The 20538-nt window shown below is 45.6% G+C and overlaps 1 protein-coding gene across 3 annotated transcripts in view; it reads left to right on the top strand.

Moving 5' to 3' along the window:
* The window catches only part of KCNQ2 (potassium voltage-gated channel subfamily Q member 2), a 99464-nt gene extending 83735 nt beyond the window's left edge, over positions 1-15729 (top strand). For 2 of the 3 annotated variants that reach the window (XM_090064687.1, XM_090064688.1), the window contains 2 exons: positions 9615-9738; positions 10536-15729. In XM_090064687.1, the coding sequence (XP_089920813.1) occupies positions 9615-9738; positions 10536-11273 (862 nt within the window). In that variant the 3' untranslated portion in view covers positions 11274-15729. Of the gene's footprint in view, positions 1-2048; positions 2157-9614; positions 9739-10535 lie in introns of all 3 variants that reach the window. The other variant, XM_090064686.1, reaches the window with a different exon arrangement.
* Positions 15730-20538: the final 4809 nt, after the last annotated feature.

Raw genomic sequence — 20538 nt, 5'->3', positions numbered from 1 at the left:
AAGTCATTTCGCTGACTGGTTTTCAGGTGAGGCTGGAAGTTGCTGTTTTGAATGACAAGGCCAGATTCCTCTCTCTGTTGCATCAGCATAGCTAGTAAGGGGTAGGTGATGACTTTCATAATACTTCCCTGCAGGGAGGTAAAGAGGTGGGGGACCCTCAACCCTGCACGGACCCCTGCCTCAGGCACACAAGACTGAGTGCCCATTGACTGCCTCACCCCCCAAAGAGTGGGTAGGGAACTGGCTCATGCTTGGGGCACAATGCACCAGTTGCCCCAGCAGAGGTTGTTCCAATATACTGCATGCACTGGTCAACAACAGATGGTTACACCCCTGAGCCAGCAGGAAGCAGGGTGAGAAGTGCACTTCAGGGGGCACCTGAGACATATTCCCTATGGGCACTACTCTTAAGGAAGGCAGTACAGATGGCCAACCTTGTGTGGTGGTCCCTAGGGCTGCCACTTGAGCCAAAGGGGTTATATTAATGTAAATTGGAGGATTGGGTCAAAAAAAATCTCATGAGGTTAAACAAGGACAAGTGCAAAGTGCTGCACTTAGGAGGGAGCAGTCCCCTGCACCGATGCAGGCTGGGGGTGACTGGCTGGGCAGGAGCTCTGCAGAAAAGGACCTGGGGTTGACAGGGGACAAGAAGCTAGATATGAGCCAGCAGTGCACCCTTGTTGCCAAGAAGGTTAATGGCATCCTGGGCTGCACTGGGGGGGTGTTGCCACTGAGCAAGGGAAGTGATTATTTCTTCTATTCGGCACTGCGGAGGCCACATCTGGAGTCCTGTGTCCAGTTTTGGGCCCCCACTATAGAAAGGATGTGGACACATTGGAGAGAGTCCAGTGGAGGGCAACAAAAATGATCCCAGGGCTGGGGGACATGCTTTGTGAGGAGAGGCTCAGGGAGCTGGGTGTATCGAGTCTGCAGAAGCGAAGACTTGGAGGGGATTTGATAGCAGCCTTCAAGTCCCTGCAGGGGGGTTCAAAAGAGGATGGAGCTGGGCTGTTCTCAGTGGGGGCAGATGACAGGAGGAGCAATGGGCTCAAGTTGCAGCAAGAGAAGTTTAGGTTGGATATTAGGAAAAACTTCCTCAAAAAGAGGGTAGCAAAGCACTGGAACAGGCTCCCCAGGAGTCTCCATCCTTGGAGGTTTCTAAGGCCCAGCTCTACAAATCCTAGCCTGGGATGACCTAATGGGGGATGATCCTGCTTGAAGCAGGGAGCTGGACTAGATGTGACCTCCTGAGGTCCCTTCAACCCTCCCTCATTGTCTGTGATTCTAACTTAGAGGAGAATATGACCTTTTTTTTTGTCTACAGCAATTAAAGCACTCTTTTCTCTCTGCTGTCTCAAAACTATGCAGAGTTTGTGATGACCTCAGTGGCCAGCATCTCACTGGGTTAAAGCTTTACTCAAGCCAACTTCTGGGGTGTTGACATGCACTTTCCTCCGTAACCATTCATGACTCGCTGCTGGTGTGAAGTGTATGTGATGTGCTCTTTTCTTCCGTCTGCCGTGTGTCCCATCCTAACAGCTTTCCCGCCGTAGATGTGTTCCCATTCATTGAGTTAAACAATCCTACAATCAAATGTATCTTGTTTACTTCAATAACTCATGCTTTTCTAAACGAGCCTAAGATGTTTTATCTGTCACTGTAAGAGCAAGGAGAATATATGTTGTCTTATATCCAACATTTCCAATGGGATATTGCCACATATATACAAATATATTCCAGTATATACAGTTTATTGCCTATTATATGCAGAGTAACTCCCATTTTGAGTAGCAGCAATCTCCTGAATCTTGTGTTTTGTTGGATAAGATTTGGCATATTCATGAATAATCAGGCGATATAATACTGCAATCTGTTTCGAGCGGAATATATTTTCAAAATTCTCTCTTTTTCTCTCTCTCTCTCTTTTTCTGTCAGTTTTGGTTTTTTTAGTTGTTTCTTAAGTTTCTACAACTTTCCGACCAACTTCTTCCTACATGTGGCTTCATTATGCATTTTGCTGGTGTCTTTTTTCTTATTTACTTTGCCAGGATAGATATGATTGTGGGTCCCCCGCCCCCTTCAACTCCCCGGCATAAGAAGTATCCAACCAAAGGACCCATGTTCTCTTCCAAAGAGTCACCCCAATATTCGCCTAGGTTAGGATTTGCCAAAATGCCGCTTTCTCTGGATTTTTCATTTGCTTAATGTCAAACCCCTTTCACACCAGGTTATATGACGGCATGTACTACTTAGGAAGGCAGCTCGCAAACTTCATATTCAAAATGCCTCTCTATTCTGGATATGCTTTGATTTACTTTAGTATCAGGCTTTCATGCATAAGGCAAGCCTTAAAAAAAAAAAATCACCCATATACTTATTGGTTTCCTCAGCCAGTAATCTTAGGTTTTCCTCTTGCAGATGTTTGGGGTGGCAATGCCATCCTTTTGCTAGGGTATTGTAAGTCCATTGTAAAAGACTACAAACAGACTCAGAGATAGCGGGATTTGCTCTCACCCCCAGAAAAAGAGCTCAGTTAAGACATCTGCTTTCTAAAGAAAGGAGCACCTCACATAACGCATGCACCTGCAAACCAGTTTAAGCATACATTTGCAGGTAGTCATACGTGTTCATTGAAGTGAGCATGCTGCTGGTGTTTCTTTCAGCGGATGATATAAGAGCCAAATGTTTCATCTTTAAAAAGAAATGTAGTAAGGACCATGTATATCCCTGGATGTAACTCCATTGGCCATGGAAAAGGCATGGCGTTAAAAACGTTGCAGACATTTGGCTGACTATAACAGACATTTTTCAGACGAGGTGTAAAAACAAAGCCAAGACCTTTTAGCAAAATCCTGGCCTCGATGAAGTCAATGGGAACTTTAGCACTGGCGCCAGCGGAGCCATGATCTTTCACTGTAGCTACAAGTTTTTGTTTGAAAATGTTAACCCTGTATGTTGTCAGGTAACTGAAAAACAAACAAAAAAATGTATATGTGCATTATAGGTTGTATTTTCACAGCTTGAGTCAGGCCTCACTTTATGGTCTGAGGTGCACTGTGAGCTTATCTGATTTGTTCCCACGGACTCATGCCTACGAAGCATATTGCAAGTATATGCGTAAGTAGTTTCCGCAATCAGGTCCCTCAAATCGCACATTGTGGAGTCAACACAGGAGATGTGAATTTGGGTCAAAGTGTAGTTCAACCACCACATCTTAGTGCAAATATCACTTGTGAGCATACGTTCATATTCTGTACATGGTTTTAGCCACAATTATGTCATTTTTTAAATAACATGTCTCCCAGCCTCCTTGTCTTCACTAAGAGCTAAACACATGGCAGAAGTGCCATTTTCCATGCAGTTTTTTTTTGAGCAAGCTGAGCTTGGGAAATGAACACGACAAGACAATTGAAACCTTATCAGTCCACACACGCGGCTAACTCAAATATAGGAAGACGGAAAGATCTGGCACCCAATCAGCAAAGCCTGTGCATAGCAGAACAAGGAGCAATGGGCTCAAGTCGCAGCAAGGGAAGTTGAGGTTGGATATTAGGAAAAGCTTTCTCACTAGGAGAGTAGTAAAGCACTGCAACAAGCTACCCAGAGAGGTGGTGGACTCTCCATCCTTGGAGGTTTTGAAGACCTGGATAGACAAAGCCTTGGTGGGATGATACAGCTGGGGCTGGTCCTGCTTGGAGTAGGGGTTTGGACTAGATGTGACCTCAACCATCATTTTCTAGGCTTCTGTGGTAACTTCAAATGCCTGCATACCCTGAGTTAAATCAATGGGATCCCTAAGGGATTTAACATTAGCATGTGTGTTTAGCTTCCTTATACATCTCGCCAGGCTTAACTTCCTGATGTCCTTAGGCAAAACTGCCTGAGAGTTACTATTTCTGGGTTTGGTCCTAGATGGAGGGTAAGTTTAGTCATCCCAAACTGCCTGAGAGTTACCATTTCTGGATTTGCTCCTAGATGGAGGATAAGTTTAATCATCTCAGCTATGAGGTAGGCCAGTTTGCCCCAAGCAAGCCACACCATCGACATATGGTTCCTTATTTCAGCTAATTGCTGGTCCATTGAGAATTAAAAAGGGGGAAAGAAAAAACAACCTGTTGAGGCAAAAGAGGCAAAAAGTCATGAGCAATTGGTGTGATGCGCCTCAAAAGTGCCTATGTGTTGAGGGCAAAATTCAGCCCTCAGGTCTTTGAGTATAGCTCCTAGTGAAGACAACAGATTGTGAATGTATAAATAAGATCAGGTTTTGGCTATAGCAAATGCCACAAGCTACACCAAAGATTTCTGGGTACGTTCTGGCGGGCCGTCACAAGATGCAACCAGGTTCACAGTGATTTTTGTTTTTGAATAGCTCATACTTGGACACTAGTAGTGTTATTAGATACCAATTTTCAAAATCGATCTGGTACAAACATTAAGCAACCAGAAGGTAAGTAGCCAGTCATATGGCATGGATGAAGGGGGTTTGGCTTCAATGCCTGGATTGTGTCAAAGACAAAATTGAATCTCTCTTTCTAAACACTTCATTTTTTTTCCTCATTTGAGCCGTTTGACCTTTGATGTCTGCTTCTGGCCAGGGGGTGGCAGCTGCTCCCTCTTTGCATGTACTGTAAGCATGAAGCATAGCGAAAAGCATGAGAAAACTGCACTGTGGCTGCTGCAAGAATTGACATTTTTCTGTATCATTTGAAAGAAGAAGAGGTGATGCTTAAAATGAACAGCAGCAACCCTTTTTCGGAGTCAGACTGCAGCAGAGCCAGGCACGTAGCAGGTGGGATAGGATGGCAGGTCAGACAGCATCAGCTGTCTTTTGGCCCTCTTAAATCCAAGGGATGGGTTCTCAAAGGCTTGAGCCTATGTTAAATCCACATGAGTGTGTGTGTGTGTGCACGTGGCCTGGGACCCAGTACCTTAAAGGCACAAACTGTCTCAATAGTATGACTACAGAAGCCCACCATCCCAAGGGGATGTCCAGGAGGAGCTGTGCAAATCTGGAAAGGTTGATGCTTCCTGAATGCAGCAGGAAGGCAGACCCCACGCCACCCAACGCATTCTCTCTTGAGCCCTGCCGGTCCTCCATGACATGGCCAGTACCCCAGGAGGGGCCAGCATGGAGCCTTTCCTGCACTGCTGCGATCACAGTGTCTGCAGTTGTGCCTGGCTCCTGAAAGGGGATACAAAGAAAGACAAAGTTCCTGGCCTCCCCACTTCTTCCACCCAGAAGCTGGTGCCTGCAAATGGATTGTGAGGTACCCCATTACTTAATGCCAGTGCTCATGTGCTGGTAGCAAGACCTCGGGGAACACGATGAGTTTGCACGCTGATTTGGGGGCATGGGTCGGATGCTTCCTTTGAAGAGCTGGCCTGGAGACCACACACCCTTGACCCAATGTCACAGTGTATGTTGAGAGAGTGACAAATTGCACATCTCATTTTGCACTGGGGGAAAAAATGGTAAAACACTGCAACTAAAGGGGACTTAGTTGAAGGATAAGGCTTTCATACGTGCTTTAGAAAGCCAGTGCTTGTCTACACAGGATAACTCTTAGGCAGGAAACTAGGGGATATACTTTATTCCAGGTTAAGAGTGGAATAGGCCACCATGCACATAGACACTCACAAAGTGCACTTAATGCAGAGTTAGTGTAGAGCAGCTACTACCAATGCTATAACCACACAGCTTGCTTTATTCCTCCATAATTCCTTAGCAAGCTCCTCCATTCTCCCTGGAGAAAGGCACCTGGTTTCCTTGTGTCCCTTTGGAAATCCCATCCTTTCTGTCTTGCACTCTGGCTAAGAAATCACTAAGCACATGAAAATCTCTTCGTCCCAATCATATGGGACAGCTACCAGGATATAGCTGGGAAGGGCCTGAAATTGGAATAGCAGGAGGCTGTTGAACTGGAATATGTAGACAAAGGTGCATTTGAAACACCTGCACAGCAATCAGTCTGCAACTGGATGTTCACAAGAAAAAAGCCACCTCTTGGTCTAATGGCAGCTGGAAGCTCATGGCCTTACCAGCTTCATCTTGCCATGGCACCAGTACTTCAAGGGGTGGGAAGGCTAGAAAGCAACTGAAGCACTCCCCTTTTCCAGGACCAGGCACAACAGAAGTCTCTGCTTTCTGCTTTCTTCTCCCTGAGACCAGTCCCTTTGTGAGTCCTTCCCTAATGGAGCAAGAGCTTCAACCCCACTTTCTTATCTGCACCACCAATGGAACTGGCCAGCTGCACAAGGAAGTGCATGATCATCTTGCTAGGGCATGGCCCAGCGTCCCCCACCCCTGCACCCAGAGCTTCCCTGGAGAAGTTTGCCTTCACACCACACTCAGTGCAGCCTGGGTCCTAAAGACAACCAACCCCTGGCTCTTCCAAGCGCTGCAGAAGATGATGATTGCAGCACGGTAAGAGTGGGTCCCAGCTTGTCCCAGCTGGAACTGATGCTGCATTGCCCTGGTAATACTCCCAGGAGGACAGACGGTAGGTTGGGAGCAAGACACACCTGCCCGTGAGTGCCAGCTCTCCCAGTAGATCATGCCCATATGCCTTCCTTCCTACCCGAGGCTGTGGGTAAAACCAGCCCTGCTGTGAGGGAGGCCAGTAACCTCCCCATACCTCACCTGTGAAGCAGCTTTGGGAAGCTCACCCCGATTTGCTTCACTGGGGTAGCATGGGGCTCAATAAGTATATGGAAAACACTTTAAAGCCCTTGGATAAAAAGTTGACCTCTTGACAGGATCTACATGAGAGTCCTTCATTGACTTCTGTGAGCTTTGGATCAGGGTTGCTGACAGGGGCCCCTGGGCAACTGCATGAAGTCCCCCATATTTCAAATTTTTTTGTCTTGTTTTTTTACCCTGCAGTTTTTGCCAGAGGACATTTCCATTTCCTTATCCTGCAGAATAAGAAAGCTCTCCCAGTGGAGTCACTGCAGCAGAGCACTTCACCGGGCAAGAGGGCCACTTATTTCCTTGGCCTCTCCCTCAGTAATCAGAAGAAATCAGACACTTTTGCCTCTTTAAATGGGGCGTCCTATTTTAGTAGTCTAGATGCTTGTGCATGTTGGAAAGAAGATTATACAGTGTTTTTATCCGCATCATAGCCTCTGACTCCAAGTCCAGGTGGCCCTGGTGATCTAATTAAATGCCTCATGGCTTACATGATACCATTATTCTCATAGGATTGTACCTGGTGCATACCATGGTGATAACTTATGCTCCTCTTGGTAGGCCCTGTGCCTGCAAATCACATGCACTTTGTACTATGAGGAGAAAATAAGGCATGTATCTTACTCACACTTGTAATGTATCACATGGTACTCACCCTACTGCTGTACTTGCCATGTAAGCAAGCAGTCAGCCATTACCCTGCTAATAAACGGCGTTGACTTACCTGGATCAAGGATGACACCTAAAAAATGGTGGCTTAGTATTGTGTGTGTGTGTGTGTGTGTGTGTAAACACACACACATACATACAGCATAGTAGGCAACTGCTGATCCTCTGGATCATGGTGCACATGTAAGAGGTCTAGGCAGGTGCCTGATAAATCCACTTGTATGGAGACCTGTGACCATCATACCAAGACCTTCGACGCGTACGCCTAGGCAAAAGTATGGAGGAGTGGAAGCTGCCCAAGACCTACCATCCCCTTTTAGACCATCGAGACAGGATCCAAGCACCAGACTGACATGCAGTGCCTCAATGGTTGCAGTTTCTTCCAGAGATCAACAGATGAGAACTGCTGCCAACTGCCTAATGCCCCGGTGAGGGCACGTTTCTGTCAGCGTGATGTCCCTTGGCCTTTCTCCAACCAAGGAGTACCTACAAGGTGGTGGGGGTTAGGGTTTGGAGGTGCCCTATCCTCACCTCACACTGGAGGTTGCAACACTGTGGGATTTTATGAGCTATCCCCATTGCCACTGGGCCCTTTACAGTCATACCCAGGACCAACACACACACACGTATATGTATTTATATATCTTTATATATCTATATCTAGATAGATAGATTGATAGATAGATAATCTATACCTGTATCTACATAGAAATGGATATATAGAGATATCTATGTATACACACACATAGATACACACACATATAACATATATGTGTGTGTGGGGGGGTGTGTGTGTGTATGTGTTTGTGTGTTACCTTAGCTATGTTAAACTGCCCCATTTCTTTAATCCAGATCTGAAGCTGGTATGCATCTGTGTCACTTTAATGTATTTAAAGTCTAGATTAGTCCCCACCAACTGACGATGTGGCCCAGTATTTAAAATAAAATATATACTGCATTAAGACCCCCTAGAAGTCAAGCAAAAGAAACTGCTGTATTGTTGGAAATGGCTTTCTGTCCCATCCCTTTCCTGGGTTTTGTTTGTTCGTTCCTTTCCTTTGTCTCTCCACATTCAGCTCCTCCTTTTTCTCATCCTGGTGCATGGATCCATTGCTCACACTGCAGAACTGCATAAGAAGCATTTTTAGTTCCGCTCAAGACAACTAACTTGGTTTTAACCAGATGGACGAATCTATTTTTATCACCCATATTTCTGGCACATTATTCAAGGGTAAAGTTTGCCAGGGCACTGCAAGGCAGATGGCTGTACATTGAGATCGAGTCTTAATCATAGCCAAAGTTGGTCTTGCCCTGTTGGCCAGCATGAGATCTCAAGGTTCCCATGTTTAATTATCTATATAAAGCATCTCAATTTGTGACCTCAAATATTCTTTGCTTCTGATCTCCTGTCTGGCCTCCCCAGATCTCCTCCCTAACTTTGCACTGCACGTGGAGACTTCAATTCCTAGACTGCAAAATAGGAATGATTAATGTAATGCAAGCAGCCAGAACAGAACAAAGCACCCAGGAGACGGGGCAGCTTGTCCTATAGGCTTGCCCCCACCTTCCATTTAAATGGCTCCCTGTTGTATAGACGACAGTCGCACAAGTGTTGCAAGTGTGCAAGTGTTAGCAGCCCTGACAAGGATTACACAGAGTGGAAGCAATGCTTCTGATAGTGTTTTGTTTGCTGTGGCCAAATTCATCCCCAGTGCACCTCTACCTGAAGGCAATGGACCTATACCCGTTACATTTCCACTTAAGTGGAGACTTTTTCTTTTCTTGTTTTAATTTGGAAAACTACACGCTTTCATTAGTGCTGAAGAGAAAAGCATATTATAATGAAAGACCATCAAAAGGCGATCCAGTCAGCTGTAAAGATTATCCACACACCAAAAAAAAAAATTGCTGTTTATGTAATTAGTAAGAATAAGATAGTGACTTGATTGGAGGAAACTTGTCTGAGAATGCAATTTCTCCCAAAGGGCAAATTTGCTGTGCATAATGTGCCAGATAATCTCCTTGTAAACAGAACTGATAGACTTTAAACTCTGCCAACACCAATGTGAAAATATAGATATGTGTTTGCATCTAAGATAAAACACTTAGCCAAAACTCTCTATTCCTGAGTAATTGGAAGTTGGGAGAGAGGCTACTGCCGTATCCCTAGGGAGTGAGAAGGCAACAGTTTTGTCTCCCTGATGTATCTGACTAATTCAAGAGTCTTTTCCGGGGGGGATGTTTCTGTTCCTGGTAGAGTTGACCAGATTGTTGGACGAGGGCCATCAATGACAGACAAGGATCGAACCAAAGGGCCAGCAGAAGGGGAACTTCCTGAAGACCCTAGCATGATGGGCAGACTTGGAAAAGTCGAAAAGCAGGTATGAGTCAGGTTCGACGGTAGAGCACAGGTCATCCTAGGAAATATCTTCCTTAAGGTTATATATAAAAAAGATTGCATGTAATGTTTTCTGAGGCATATAAATGATTTTTAAAAATTGGAAATAAAAAGAAGTCATTTAGGAGAAAAAATTCCATTTTGAAAAGTAACTTAGATGCATGGCAGTAACCAAAAGCCAAGAAAAAATGTCAATGACACTCATACGGCTAAGTGCCTAAATCACTTGGATGCACTTGACAATGTCACCCTTCTACACTAAACAGATTTCAAGAGAGACTATGGGCAGGTTTTCTTGTTGCTATGGGACCCACGTTCAAAATCAATTTATAGCCATGTACAAGGTCAGTACAAAGCCCCGGGTACCATTTTCCATCTAAGGGTTGATCCAAACCAGGAGGAGCCCAGCTGGAAGGGCTGGAGGAGTCTCTGCTCCTTTTGCAATCAGGTGGGCTTCGCAGATATTACTCAACAAAAGCTCCAGGCGTTAAAAACAACTTGCTCTAGTGACAAGTGGATGTGTGAAAGGATGTTGGAAGTATTAAAAAAATAATAACAATAGCCTGTGTAAAAGCAGAGAGTGCCTTCCTCAAATTCACACTGGATTTTGATCCCAGACCCCTCCAAGTCCAAGGACTTTTGACGCTGCCCATTGGTGCCTTTGAAATTTGGAGCTGCATTTGAGCTGGGGCTGGGGGCAGGTGCTTTTGTATCCAGAGGATTGGTCTGCCCCAATCCCTACACAGCTTGCAGTACTGAGACTTTTGTTTCATTTTTCAGGTTCAGTCAATGGAGAAGAAGTTGGACTTCCTGGTGAATATTTATATGCAGCGGATGGGTATCCCGCCGACGGAAACAGAAGCCTATTTTGGGTCCAAAGAACCAGACCCAGCGCCCCCCTACCACAGTCCAGAAGAGAGCAGAGAGCACATCGACAAAAATGGCTGCATCATCAAGATCATCCGGTCCACCAGCTCCCTGGGACAGAAGAACTTCTCCGCCCCGCCAGCTCCGACGATGCCAGCCAGCACGTGTCCACCATCGACATCATGGCAGCACCAGCCTTATCAGCGACAGAGCCACGGGTCCTCCCCGGTCGGAGATCCAGGCTCTTTGGTACGAATCCCACCCCCGCCATCGCACGAGCGCTCCTTGTCAGCCTACGGTGGTGGCCACAGGGCCAGCGCGGAGTACCTGAGGAACGAAGACATTACCACAAAACATCACGAGAGCGCCATGAGAGACAGCGACACCTCTATTTCCATCCCGTCGGTTGATCACGAGGAACTGGAGCGCTCCTTCAGTGGCTTTAGCATTTCCCAGTCGAAAGAAAACTTGGACGTCCTGAACAACGGTTGCTATGCATCAGTGGCCCCCTGTGCCAAAATCAGACCCTACATCGCCGAAGGGGAGTCAGACACCGATTCTGACCTCTGTACGCCTTGCGGGCCTCCCCCCAGGTCAGCCACGGGTGAGGGACCTTTCAGTGACATGGGCTGGTCGGCTCCGAGACAGTGAAGCATCGTGATGGTCTACTGGGCCCAGTCGGAGCGCTGGCCAGCCGCCTGTCCGCGCCGTCCACACATTGAACTTCTCAAGGAGATTTTCAGCTAAGGTTTTACCAATCCAGAACTTAGCTGGTGGATATTTTCTTACAGCTTACTCTGGGGGCACATGCTGAGCCTGCATTCGGTCGAGACAGGCCAATGGGGTGGAATAATTTGAAGTTTGAAGCGTCTGGATTTCTTTCGTACTCTGTTTCTAACATAGATGAAACTTTATCACAGTGCAAGGTGGGCAACGGCATTTCTTGGTAACCCTTTAAGATAGGGGGCACAAATATTGCTTGGGGAGGGATCTTTTCGGGGAGGTTTGAAATCACAGGTGGCCAACGATATCTTTTTATAGCGTAATTACCGCGAAGAGGCACTGGGGGATTACGTACTCGAATACTTTGGAGTTGGAAAGCAAATGTCATGATGTCAGTCTCATAAGTCAGATTTCAGCTGATGGGGTCATTACCGCGAGTCCCCATCAACCATTGGGAATGTGGTGTAATTCAGTATAATGCACTGAAGCTTGAAAAAGGCTCTTGAAAAGAAACATGTTTATGTTGAGGTAGTTGAGATAGTGCAGGGTAGAATAGTGTTGGGTACTGTTTTGAACCAGTTGGTCAAGCAGTTTAGGGTAGGAGGATGTTGGATGATTCAAAATACATGTTTCGGGGTTAAGAAGGAAACACGGGGGAGGAAGAGTGATTTGGGACACCAAGGAAAGACAAGAAAGACCAGCAGAAAGGAGGAATTCTCCAGTGTCAAGTCATGTATTATATTTAATAACATCCTTTCCAAAGGGGACGGGATGGGAGGTTGTAATTCAGTAACTTGCAGTAACTTGAAGTTGCTCTCCTAAGCTTGCAGTTTTGCTGAACAAGTGCCCACGACAGAATTACAGCCTCGCGGTGAATCGCTGACGGGAGAGGGGCCTTCCATTACAAAAAGTAGCGGTCGCTCCATTTTTGCAAGAAAAGTACCAAGCACTCCATCAGCGGTTGGGTCTTGCCACTCAAGGTGTTGCCCATTTCTTTACACAGTTCGCATTGTGCCTCGATGCTTCTGCACGCCCTCTCCTTCCCTCCCATGGTCCCATCCTTCCCTTGCTACCCCATCCCAAATCACGCAGATGTCCTTAGGACTTCTCCACCGTTTTCATTGGGACCCCTGTGCTGTGCGAAGAGGTGTTTCTTCTGGCCTTTTATAAGCCTCCAGTCTGTAATTTAGCCACAAGTGCTGCCAGTGAGAGTACCCTTTCTTAAAGAAAAAAAAAAAAGATCTCTCTCATAAAAGCCCAGTACAGATCCTGGGATCATGAAGCTATGGGGAGGGTGATGAGGTCAGTTTTTTGCGGGACCAAAATAAAGTCACAAAGTGATCCTTTACTAGCAGAGATGTGCAGACTTTATCGAAGAGGACTGACCTGGGCATTTCAGGAGCCGTCTCCAGGGCTGCTACACAGTGGTCATTATCTCGCCTCTGAATCTTCCCATGTAATTAGACATCATTAATGTGCATGTTTGGGGAAGGAGGATAAAATGCAATCTGGGCTGTCTCAGTCAGTCCCCATTTCTAACCCCCGTCTTTCCAAGTGAGTGGTCAGTTTTCTTAGTATTTAAAGAGGTGGCATGAGTCCCTTTCTGTTGGGCCTTGCCGTACCTGGGATAAGTACAAAACCTCAGCTTGACGAGGCCAAATGTTAAACTGCTGGTGTCAATGGGAAAAATTGTGGAGTTGTCTCTTATTTTGTCACCTCCACTACAAGCTAATTAGGAGCAAAGCAGGGAAAATGGCAGCTTTGGCCTTAATGACCCCCAGGTCATGAGCCCCTGAGGAGCTATGCACCACCTGGAAGGTATCAACTGCCTGTAAGGAAGCATGAATCTCCTTCATGGGAGCTCAGTTGCAAGGGATCTCATGCAGGGAAGGAAATCTCTGCCAGGAGAGGTGGCTTTTTGGGGCTCCAGGATGGAAAATGAAAGGGTTGCATTGCTGCTTATGCACGTGGCGGGGGAAGGGACCTGTATAACCTTCTCAACCAGTTAGCTCCAGCACAGGCGGGTAGAGAAGTGAAGGGGAAAGCATTTCTTTTCTAAGGAGGTCAGTGCATCCTTGGGTCCAGATCCTGGGGTCAGCGCATCCTTGGGTCCAGGGGAAGGACCTTGGCAGAGCCAGCACCTCCTCCCCATTCCTCAGGTCTGCGTTGATGTAGTTTGCTGCTTGGGGGAGGGGGGTTTTGACACACTCAGCCCTGTACACCTGGATGATACCACTGCCGGTCCTGGCAATAACCATCCTGTCCCTCCTGTCACACATCACGGGTTTCAGGCATTAGGAAATCTGGCCAACTTGGTTGCATTCAGAATGGGTATGATGGACTCCTTTACTATCATCTTTGTAGCCTGTGACAATGGAGCAAATTGAGATACGCCCTTGGCTCGAAGTGCTCTTCTCAGTCAGAAGCTATGAGAAAGCAGAGGTTTTTTGTTTGTTTTTTTAACTACCTATGATGTTCAGAAAAGACTGCATTTTTAGATACCTGCGGTGTACAATGTATCCCACCAATGCATGGGAATAATTGTTTTTTTTCTGGATAGGTTTCAAAATATAGAGTTACTGGTAAAGCCACAAGGAAAGTCAGGACAGCCATCCAGATTCAGCTCTGCAGAAGGCCACCTCTTGTCGATCCTTACAAACGACTCCAGTGTTCACCCACAAGAGCTCCATGGTTTTTAGTGGAGTGACACCAGATTTTTGCTGGTGTGAGTGAAACCAGAAGTCATCCCTAATGGATGCTTTTGCTTGCCTAGCCCCTTAAATCCTTTTTCTCATCCCAAATTACACTCGGCTGCTCCCAGCAGCTTCCAGCTACCTTCCTTCCCCCACCTCTGTTGTATATGCAGTTGCTGGTGAGTCAGCAGTGCAACGGTTTCTTAGTTTCTCAAGTTAGTGGTTGAGAAACAACACGTTTTTGACAAGAATGTTTGAATTTTTGCTAATAAGTGTCCTCCAATGAGGATGTTTAATGAAAAATGTTACGGCAACCTCTGTGTCACTGCTGTTTGGCATGTCTGCAGCGTCTGTGTTTCTTCTGTTTCTCTCTCTATATAATCTCCGTATGTTTGTAGACACAGAAACTCAGTTTTGGTGATGCCAAGTTGTGGCACAAACCCAAGAAAAGCTAGGAAAGTCAGAGGTAAGAACAACACGGCTCCAGGCAAATTTTGAGCTGAATTTTCAATAGGCCTTTCTTAACTGCATGTGGGGTATTTGTAACTGTGATACCTGGTTGCACATTCAGAACTGGTGTGTGCTCATGTGTGCTTGTGCACATCCATGCAGAAACAGAAGCAGTGGCCTTGCACCAAAATCCAGGATCTGAACTCCAGGGAACTGGGGGTGGGGGATCTGGATTTGAATGTTAAAAATGGCCCCCATCGGTGTAACGGGCCATTCCAAAACCTTGGAGCAGAGACCATGCTGTGCAACAGGTTGTCCTGCCTTGAAGTTTGGAGCCCAAGTTCTTGGGTCAGTGTGCGTCTCTGAAAAGATGCAGTGCATCTGCAATGCATCTCACAAAATGACCCTGAGACTTGAAAACAGAGCACTTGCTCTAAGCTGAATTTCCCAACATTTGGGAAAGGGACTTGACGTTACTTAAATGCAGGGGTTGTATGCAGATTTCCTTGTTTGCTCTGTTTCTTAATAGCCATGTTTAAGCAAAGGGAGGACAAATAATGACAAGCAAATGGTTTCACTCAAAGAGCCATGATGTTTCATTAAGCGAACGATGTAGGAATCAGGGTTTTTAAAAGAATATTATTTTTAATGCTGCTTAATGGAGCCAAGCCACTTCAACAAGGTTATTCCTATTTACATTATAAGTAGGAGTACTTGTACATTTTCAGTTTTAACCTTTTCAATTATGTGGTTTTTAAAAAAATTATATTTGCATTATTTCCTGGATAGACCAGATGAACTCCAAAGGTGTAATCATTTGCTTACTTAATATTTACCCAAGAGAGTGAAAAAACACATACATTTGCCATGAAACAGTTGCTAAAAAATCCATAATAATGAAATAAGAGTAAAGAATTAAAATGTACTAAAGTGTGTAAGTAGAAAAGATGTTTCTGGCATAATTGAAGCAAATGAGGAAATCGAAAGTTATGGTTAAAATGTCAAATTTAACATGTAGTGGAAGAGTGCCATGGCATTTTTTATAGCAAGGATATGACTCTGTTTTAAACATGCTTCAAGCAGAGGGAAGAGACAGAAATCCAAATAATGGAAGGACAGTGCTGTTCAAAATAGGGAGGTAAAGTCTGGAATGAGATTCATCCCCAGAGTCAGTTCTTCTGAAAACAGAATTTGGCCCTCAAATGTGAACATCTTGGCTTTTGGCATGCTCAGAAACCTAAAGTAATTATGTAGGTTAAATGGGGGGGGAGGGGGGGGTTATATATGAATACATGCTTGTGTTCAGTTAATAATTTGATAGGAAAAGGTCATCAAAAAATTCTTAATTCAGAATATTAAAAAAAGAACTGAAAACAATAATTAAGATTTAAAAAACATCACATTTACTTTAGACACAAAAGAGAAGGGGTTTTCTTGGCTTGGCTGACTTACTCCTCATTTCTGTCACATTCCCAAATGGAGAGCTTTGAACTCAGTCATTTGAATACCTCCATGTCCATAGCTGCTGTCTCTCCAGCTGTCACTGCTACAGCAGTTCCTTAATCAAGAAGAGCGTGTGCTGTTCAGCAGTGCCAACAATTGCCAGTGTGCTACCAGTGGTGCTTCAACACTTGATCCAGAAGAAATAGGACTTAATTTCCACTAGCTGAGATGACAAGGGACCAGATCTAGCAATGGAAATGGGCCATCGGATGCAGCTTGGGAGAATAATTATATGAACAGACAAGCAGGACGGTAATGTTCATCTGTAAAGAAGGTCACCCCTTTCTAAGTATAGCTAATGCCAACCCTATAAATCATGATTTTCATCCGTGGTGCCTCCCAGTGTTTCTTGAGGGGTGAGGGGAGATTTTTGTCTTTGGGCTGCACCAAACGTCAGGCACCTTGAAACAAAATTAGAGCAGTAGAATATCTCTGTTTCCTTCCAAAAAAGGGCTTCAGTCCAGTCTTGGCCATTGCTCAGTTCAAAAACACAGACAGCGAGGGTTATCGCACTGAAGACAGTGGGGCTGTTCTCAAGGACTGCTGCAGCTGGGCGTGGAAAGGTATGTGCAGGACTATCTAATGTACACAGAGCCATAGCTTTTCTATATCTAGATATAGATATAGATATAGATAGATAGATGTATCTTTTATTTATATGTGTGTGTGTGTATGTGTGTATACACACACGTATATATACACTCACACACATACACACACACACATATACACGCATATATCTACACACACACACATATATATCCACACAGACACACACACACACGTATATACATACATATATACACACACACACACACACACACACACACCTTGCAGACTAGGATTTCAGCCTGGGGGAAAAGCAAGTGATCTTTAAAGGCAAAGACATATTTAGCTTGCAACTGGGCCTTCCCTGATGGAAGTGTCCTCATATATTTAATGAAGCATTCTGTTCATTCCCCAGGTTTCTTGCACCCCTCGGGAGGAGTCCCCAAGCCAAGCGCTGAATGTAGGCATCTCCCCAGAAAGTGCCCCTCCATCCAGAGCCTCCCAGTTGGAAACAAAGCCCCAGGTCTTCCCTGTGGCTGTTGTCTTTTCCCCTGCTAAGGGCCTTGGCATGTGGGCTGTGCCAGCGATGGTCCACTGAAGCCCGAGTTGAATGGCAACCGTATGTGTATAACCATATTCCACAATTTTTATTTTGCCTCCTCTCTTGGGTCAGTATTTTCCATTTGATGGATCTCCTTTAGTGAAACCCAAACAAGGAAATCGGGATACAAAATGCCCTTGCCTGTAAGTAACGTGAAAGTGGTGACACAAAAGCGATGCTGCACGGGAAGTTCAGAAGGAAGCCAGGCCCCTGCAGCTTTTCATGTGATCGCGGGGTGATTTTGTTACGCACTGGTGTGAAAAGGGAACTCTTGCCTTGCCTTGCAGCCTCTGTGACTTCTCCACTTCACGTCACAACTTGAATGTGAATATTTGAAGCATCAGGTTGCGGGGGGGTTGGCGAGGCTTTTTTAATACTTAAAATACATACATAGGTATCTTCTTTAGTGTTGATGCTCTGTTGGCACAATATTGCTTGCCTTATATTATTGTCTAGAAGGAGAGGAAAATACACGGTTTTGATACAATACTACCAGAGCTCATGTTTTAGGTTTCATCTAGCATCACTTGCAGGTCTCCCTCCTACCAGAGGGAATATCCATTCATTTTTAACATATGAATGTGCTTTTTCCAGACTCTCATATCAGACTCTTGATTTTGTCTGCTACTGCATGCAGTCTGGGCTGAGTAGAAATCATACCATTATGTCTGTATCTGCATTCCTAAGTGGCTGTAGGGTTTAAAGAGACATCATTTTTGGATGAAAACACACGAGCAGTTATCCGTTGCATCGGGCAGTAAGGTGCATTAAAAACCCAGTGGCTTTTGTAGGTAACACTAATATACCACGTGTCTTTGATGCTGCGATTCATTTAGTGCACTGTTCCTCTGGTATGACATGCATGAATTACTCCTGTTACCGGTGTTCACAAGAGGTGTATGTACGTGGGGATAAGCTACATAGGAATATGGATTTCAGGGAAAAGCTGTGGTTGGCTCTGCATGAAATGCTGTGCTTTTTAGACTGATGGCAATGATGGGAACGTGATGGAAATGCCTAAGGAATACTCTTTCCTGCTGCGGTGGGCCTCAGGGAACCAATGTGTTGGTGTCCGTAGTCCAAAGGGCTGAGGCCTGGCCTCCATTTCAGTGGATGCAATTTGAACCCACAAAACAGAAGCCTACATCTTTGTACCTGCCAAATGAATCGCAGGAGCAGGTCACAGCATTGTAGGGGCACCTCTCTCCAATCTCCCTCCACTTTCGTGCCTGAAGGTGCAAAAATGGGAATATTCAACTTCTGCCATGGAAAGCAGGCCCTCTTGCAAAGGGCTCCCTTCCCCCTTCCTCGGGTAAGGTGTCCACCCACGTCTACAGTGTTCATGACCAAACTTACGGGAGTTTCTCCCTTGCTTTCCTGTACTGCCCCCCCTCAGTAGGTGCTGAGCATTTTTTGGGTGCTACTAAAAGTCTCGGCACTATTCTTCCTATGGCATCAGTCTACACTGTCCAGAGACCATCAGTTCCCCCCAGGCACTCTCAACTTTCAATCCCTACTTCATTAGCATCGGTGTAGTAACAGCACCATTTTGTCACCATCCCATCCCAGGCCACGTCCAAAGGTATCAGTTGCCTTAGTAGGGCTACCATCCTGTTCTTGAGGCTTTTGAAACTTCATAACTAAGTCCCCAGTAAGCCCTAACACCTTGTCTTCTGGATTTGTATTTGCTTTTCATTGGGTAATTCCTTTTTACCTCTTGGGGCCATTGGAAATGTCCCCGTTTCATTTAGATCGATTAAGCCTTCTGGCACAGGGAGAGAGGCCTTTTACCCATCCATCCAGCACGTGGCATGCTAATGGCAGGTCGTGGTCAAATAACACCAGTCCTGGGCTCCTGCCAGCCATGTGGGAGTAACAAGGAGGAATACGTGCCTCTCTCCACAGTCTGGCTGCTTCTGCTCTCGGTGCTCCAGAGGTTGCACATGCCAGGTGCCAGCCTCGGCCCCAGGGCTTGGTTCGTGCAAGCTCCTCTCTTTCCAAAGCTCGCTGACAAGCCTGCTCCAAACTGCACCCGGAGGCCGGGTGAGATGCAAACAAGATGGTTTCCAGCACGAGCCATGCCACCGCTTGTGCGGTTCTGATCCAAATCCAGGTCGAAATCTGGGGTTGTCCAAAGAGTATTCACTTGTGCTTTCAGCTCTGCGTGGAACTGGCAGTCAAGTTAGGATCTGGGGTAACTGGCTTTTTTTCCGCCCCCCCACCCCCACCCCTTCATCCTCCACACAAGACACGGAGTCATCCAGGAGTTCATTTCTCCAGCCTGCAATGAATGCTGTCTGGCAGCACAAGTTGTTTCTCTCTGTAGTCTTTTAAAACTGGCACACCCGTGGCGATGGTAGGTGCCTCTTCACTGTGCAAGATGAATCTCACTCCGTGCCTGGCCACAGGATACGGGTCTGCTCCAGCAAATCACTGTAGCGGGGTTAGTCCCGTTAGCCAAAGCCAGCGGCTTCTGGTTTGATGACCAAGATGAAGCATGTTACATCTCCTAGTGTTTAGGCTCTTCTGTGCCTCCCAGCAAGTTGGCGCTTCTCCTTCACCGGCTTCACATCTGTCCCGGAGTTTGAGAGCAATTGCAGTCGGGCCAGCACCCAAATAATATGGACTTGTCTATACTCATACTGGCTCGCTAGCCACCACTGGGCTTGGTTTCCCTCAATCCAAGCAAAATGTTTTCTGCTGGCCACACCAGTTCCAAGTTTGCACAGGGAGTGCAGAACTGGAGGTTTGCAGAAAAAAAGAGATAATTGAGCAATGGGAGGAGTTTTGCTACGTTCCTTCTTTTAATTTAACAGCAGGTTTTCCAATAGCTGCAGTAACTGAGCGGTATATACATGCTTTAGGGGAGTAAATTACTCTTATCGGCATTTTATTCTTTTATCAGTAATTCAGATAGGTGGGCTTCCCTGGACTGGACCAGGAACAGCCCATATACTAAAACTATATTCCTGTCTCACCAGTATAGACATTGTATTTATGAGATCTATCTTGCTTCGTGTCATTTGGGCACAATATCCACCTGTATCACACGAGACTTGCACATTACATGCCAGTTACGGATAGATATCGTTACATGTACTCAGCTTACGTGTGTTCAATAGACACCAAATATATAAAGTGTTACCTGCCTATTTTGTGATGTGACTCAAAGTACAGGGAGGGGCGGGGAACTCCTGTTTTGTTAAGAGATACGCTACATTTGAATGCTTCTTAAAAAACACATTTTACTAGAAAGCAAAAATAAGTGATACTGTTTCTGGAGGGGGGTTTTGTTTTTTGTTTTTTTTACAAAAAGAAAGAACAATGCATTAAAAATACCTAAATACTGTATTTCTATATATTCTTCATTCTTACTCACCTGACCTGTAAATACTGT

Source organism: Crocodylus siamensis, chromosome 10 (assembly GCF_052110815.1).
Source record: "Crocodylus siamensis isolate JL-2025a chromosome 10, ASM5211081v1, whole genome shotgun sequence".
Classification (NCBI taxonomy): Eukaryota; Metazoa; Chordata; order Crocodylia; family Crocodylidae; genus Crocodylus; species Crocodylus siamensis.
The sequence above is the reverse complement of the archived record's forward strand: the minus strand, read 5'-3'. Positions and strand labels throughout refer to the sequence as shown.